The 5239-nt window shown below is 40.4% G+C and overlaps 1 protein-coding gene across 1 annotated transcript; it reads right to left on the bottom strand.

Moving 5' to 3' along the window:
• Nucleotides 1-1880: 1880 nt before the first annotated feature.
• LOC123786858 (spermatid nuclear transition protein 4-like) lies at nt 1881-2421 on the bottom strand. The gene is made up of 2 exons (XM_045789192.1): nt 2299-2421; nt 1881-2105 (listed from the first exon to the last, which is right to left on the bottom strand). Exons 1-2 carry the CDS (start codon nt 2419-2421, stop codon nt 1881-1883), a joined length of 348 nt encoding a protein of 115 aa, XP_045645148.1.
• Between the last annotated feature and the right edge of the window lie 2818 nt (nt 2422-5239).

Raw genomic sequence — 5239 nt, 5'->3', positions numbered from 1 at the left:
GCTTTATTTGTAATTCCAGAAATCAAAACCAAAATGTCCTTCGATAAATGAATGGTTTAACAAACTGTGGTACATTCACACTATGCAATATTACTCAGCAATGGAGGAAAAAAGATGTTGATACATACAACAACTTGAATGGCTCTCAAGGGATTTATGCTGAATGTAAAAGCCGATCACAAAAAGTTACATACTGAATGATTCTATTTATGTAACATTCTCGTAATGACAAAATTATGGAGATGAGCAAATTACTGGCTTCCAGGGGTGAGGGAGGACGTGGCTGTGATGAATGAATAGCAAGAGGAATCCTTATGATGGAATTTTTCTGTGTCTTGACTACAGTGGAGTCCCAGGAAACTATACAGGTGATAAAGTGGCACAGAACTAAACACACACACACACACACACACACACACACACACACACACGCAAACTAGTGCATGTGTAACTGGTAAACTCTGAATAAGGTAACTCTATCATATCAATCTTACCTTCCTGATTTTGATATTCTTTAGACATGCAAGATGTTACCTTTGGAGCGGGGATAAGGTTAAGGGTATAAGGCATCTTTCTATTTCTTACAACTGCATGTAAATTTATAATCTCAAAATTAAAAAAAAAGTAACTGTGGAGCATCCTTTAAATGCTACTAAATTCTCAACAAAGCAATCATAACCTAAAAATGTAATATTGATGTACACAAGAACATTGATGGTTCTCACGTAAATTATACTGAGTGAAAAAAGTTGGATTAAAAATGAGTAAGGTTTACATTTTGTAGCATTTTATATTAATGGAATGAGTACAATCCATAGAGCTAGCAAGCAAATCAGTAGTTATCTGAGGATGGGGGTACAGGGAGGGATAGGAGGAGGGAGCAACTACCGAGGGGCAGGAGGAAACTTGGGGGGATGCATGTGTTCTCTCTTATGATCCTGGTGATGGTTTAACAGTGTATACATAGGGTCAACCTCCTCAAGCTGTCACTTTAAGCACGTGCAATTATACGTCAATTATACTTCAATAAACTCATTTACGGTGATCGTGTCTTCAGAAAAGAACAACTGTGAGAGAATAAATAAAAGACAGTCTCCCCTCCAAGTGTTTAGAATTCTCTGTAGACAGTGCCCTCCTTTATTGCCTGCCCTGAAGGCAGACTGTTCCCACCGCCCTGCCCTTGGAAGGTCACTGCGCCACACTGTTTCTTAAGAAAGTGGGCTCATCAGTGTTGGGTTTGTGGCTTCCAATCACCATTATTTTCATCTTTAGGGTGCTTTTAGTCACTTTTATTAGGGTAAGATTTTTGGCCCTCCTGAGGACTTTTAGTTGTTGACATTATAGGGTAAAATGTAACAAACACCACAGTGAGGTCAGCGGCCTGGAAGTTCTTTCCTTGTTCAGCTTTGGGGATGGCCCTGCCACCCACACACCTCACCCCATATAGGGTCTTGCAATCTACACTTTGACGTCATTCCCGCCCCCGCCCCCCACCTCACAAAGGCAGAAACACCAGGCCCTTTTTCATCTTGCCCATTACGTCAAGTGTTAAGGAGGAAATTTGTCTTCAGTGCTCAGTCCTGACCCAGTCTTTATTCCCACGATCAGGTTAACTGTGATCCTGCCAGACCGGCCCCCAACCCGACACTACCCCATGTTTCTTCCTTTTTGCACTACTGTCTCTCCCCTTCCCTCCCTGATCCCACCATGAGAGAACTCCTAGAAACACAAGTTTCCACAACAGGTTGGCTTTATTTTAGGTACCATCAAGTGTACCCTGGTGCTGTAAAAATCAATGTCTACACGATTAGCCATTTCTCAGCCACCGGACCTCTGGAGACTTAGCAGATATTACCGAAGTCTCTGGCCTCACTCTGGAGTTACTCGCTGCCCTGGTCATCATTTGATGTGGTGGACTTCTCCACCTTCTCTTGGGCTTGCTGTGGCTCATTTTGCTTCAGCGTCTCGTTCAGTCTGTGGTAGTGACCGAAGAGTGGTGTTCTAGCTTTTTTAGGCTTTCTTACAGGGTTGGTAGTTTTTTCTGAGACTTTTTTACTCAAACTCCTGTGAAGGGGTCTTTTCACCTTCAGGGTTGTCTTCAGTACCTGGAACAACAACAGAGTGAGGCCAAAAGGGCATTGACTTAGGGGAAAAGGAGGGGGTATTGATAGAAAAGGGGGCATCATGAGAAGATGTCTGGGCTGAGGAAGGAGTTTGTGCCAGGTGAGCAAAGGTTAAGATTCTTGGGAGAGGGGGAAATCAATGAAGAAAAGAGCAGCTTGGGTGGGGTCGTCTTACCTTGCCACCACCTCTGGACCTGGGTTTATAGGGAGTCTTCATCTTCTTCCTCTCTTCGGAACTTGAGGTTGGTTGCTCCATATCCTGATTGGGCTGTGGTAGTTTACTGGTTACTGTGGACATATTGACTTCCCAGTGGTCTACCCCAGGCCTCCTAACTATTCTACTGCTTTTAACTCTTCCCAGGACAATGAGCACCATCCCTTCAGCTTTGATTGGTCAGCTAGGCTCTCCCCCAGCCAATGGTGGCTAAGGTGGGGCTCAGACATCACAAAGCACTACTTATGACACTACTCTGTGTTGGGGAGGTTGCTAGGGAGGCCAAAATGTGGCTCTGACATTTCAAAGTACCATTCCTGACACATCTGGGTGGGAGGGGGAAATGATAAGGAGGCAAAAATGGTTTGGTTAGAGAAAGGGGGCTTTTCTTTAACATCATCCAAAGAGTTTTCCAAACAACTACCACTGTTCCTCATATCCCCATGTTCAATTGCAGTAGTGCACATGGTAGAGAAAGAACCTTTCCTGCAATCTGTTCTCTAAGGCCACCCCTACTCAGTGGTTTATTTTGTTGTGTCCCCCCCTTAGTTATTAGCTAGTGTTTGGGATTTTTTACCTAAAATCCCTCCAAAAGCAATATGGCTGAATTTAAATATCAGTGGAAACATGACTTATCTTACAAACTAACAAAAAGCTCCCATGAATAAGCTCTCTACCTAGAGCATTTGGCATTAAAGGCTGCTAACTTGATTAGATTATTTTCTGCCAGCTCTGCGACTTTACAGGCAGGGATTAGAATTAACTGCCCACCCATGAAGGTTGCTTTTATCTTCTATTCTATTTTTGGACTCTGACCATGGTATTGTCATTGAGTTTTGCAAGGTTCTTTCTCTTTTATTTATATTTTATCTGTTTTTCTTCTTCCTAGATCCCAACACTCATTTCCTTCCCACCGTTAGGCTTCTACTCTGATGTTTGAATTATATCCTTGTGTATGTTTGTTCTCTTGTGAAATATGTGGCCTTGTTAATTATGTGGTGTTTGAATGCATAGTATTGTGCCACAGATCTTCTTTCTTAACTTATGCACTCAACACTATGCTTTTAAGTTCGACTTATATGGCTATATGTATCTTCAGTCCACTGCTTCTAATGTTGCATCATATTCCATTAGTATTCATGCACCAAGTTTTGCTTGTCCATTATTTCCCCTTCTGAGGAGCACCTGTGTTGGCTCTCCACTCCAGTCCTACAAACAATGCTGCAATGAACATCCTCAGTCATGTTCCCTTACGGACTTCTGCATATATTTCTCTGGGATATACACTCAAGGATAGAATTTCTAGGTCCTAGATACACATAATTCTTTGGGTTTTTTTTAAAGATTTTATTTATTTGAGAGAGAGAGCACAAGCAGGAGGAGGGACAGAGGAAGAGAGAGATATATACGTAATTTTTAGTCCATTTGGGCTACTATAACAGAATACTATAGACTGGCTGGCTTAAACAAGAAACATTTATTTCTCACAGTTTTGGAAGCTGAAAGTCCAAGATTAAGATGTCAGTATGGTTGGGTTCTTGATGAAGACCCTCTTTTTATGTCCTTACATGGCCTTCCTTGATGTGTGAGAGAGAGCTATCTCCTCTCTTTTTTTTTAAAATAGGGCATTAATTACATTATTAGGCCCCACTCTCATGACCTATTCTAACCCTAATAACCTCCCAAAAGCCCCACCACCAAATACAATCACATTGGGGATTAGAGCTTCAACATATGAATTTTAGAGGGACACAGACATTCAGTATATAAGCAATAATTTTGCTAATTATTGCCAGATTGTTTTCCAACATGTACCAATCTAGCTTCCCAATAGAATTATGACTTGTTTTCCTACACACTCACTAATGCTTGGTATGGGAAGGCACCTTCTGATATGGCTCCCAATGACTCCAGCCTTCTGATGTTCACACTTTTGTGTAATCCACTACCCTTGAGCGTAGGATATATCTAGTGACTTGCTTCTAATGAATAGAATCCATAGAAACCAGCAAAAGTAGTGGGATGTTATTAATTATTAACATAATGAGGTTCCCTCTTACTATAACTCTTTTTTGCTGACAATCTCTCTTACCCTCTCATTTTCTCATTCTGATGAAAGCTTTTGTGAGATGATCAGTGTAAAGGCTCACATCTCAAGGAACACCTCCTGAGGAACTGAGCCCTCTGTGTACAAACCACAAGGAACTGAATCCTATCAACAACCAGATTAGGGGACTGGGAAGTTGGTCCTTTCCAAATGAGACTTGAGATGATGTAGCCTTGTAAGAGATCAAGGGCCAGAGGCCCCAGCTAAGCTACACGCAGGTTCTTGACCCATAGAAACTCTGAGATAATAGAGTTTGGTGTTTTAAGCCACTACATTTTGGGGTAATTTTTTTATACAGCGAATGATAACTAATACTTAGTATTATCCAACTTTTAATTTTTAAAGAAATTTGATTGATAACACAATCTCCTTTTACTTCTGTGATTATTAGTTATGAAGCAATTCAGATTTTCTGTTTTTAAAATTGTTTTTTGGTTATTAATATTTCTCATTATTGGATTTCTTGTCTTTTTTCATGTTGATTCCATCATTACTTTGTAGTTTTTGGATATTAATTCCTTGTTTGTGAAATTTGTCTTTGATATACTTTGAACATAAATCCTTCATGTGTATCCGATTTTGTTATACCATCTGATATGTGGTGATATCTTTATCATATACCTTTTATTTTTAGGGGGTATTCATCGATCATGGCCTCCAGTACTAGGTTGAATGTAGAGGCAATATCAGATATTTATAATCTGAAGGTCATGTGCCTAATGTGTTAACAGTAATTAGGAGATGTTTTGTTTTTGCTATGGAGACTTAATCCTGTTAAAGAAGTTTCTAACTGTT

Source organism: Ursus americanus, chromosome X, assembly GCF_024610735.1.
Source record: "Ursus americanus isolate L20-20 chromosome X, mUrsAme1.1.p, whole genome shotgun sequence".
Classification (NCBI taxonomy): Eukaryota; Metazoa; Chordata; class Mammalia; order Carnivora; family Ursidae; genus Ursus; species Ursus americanus.
Note: the sequence above shows the minus strand (reverse complement) of the source record. Positions and strands in the feature narration are given on the sequence as shown.

Coding starts and splice junctions, on each gene's coding strand:
- LOC123786858 (XM_045789192.1), bottom strand. CDS start 2,421: ATGTCCACAGTAACCAGTAAACTACCACAGCCCAATCAGGATATGGAG. Junction 2,106..2,298: donor GGTCCAGAGGTGGTGGCAAG/GTAAGACGACCC, acceptor TTGTTGTTCCAG/GTACTGAAGACAACCCTGAA.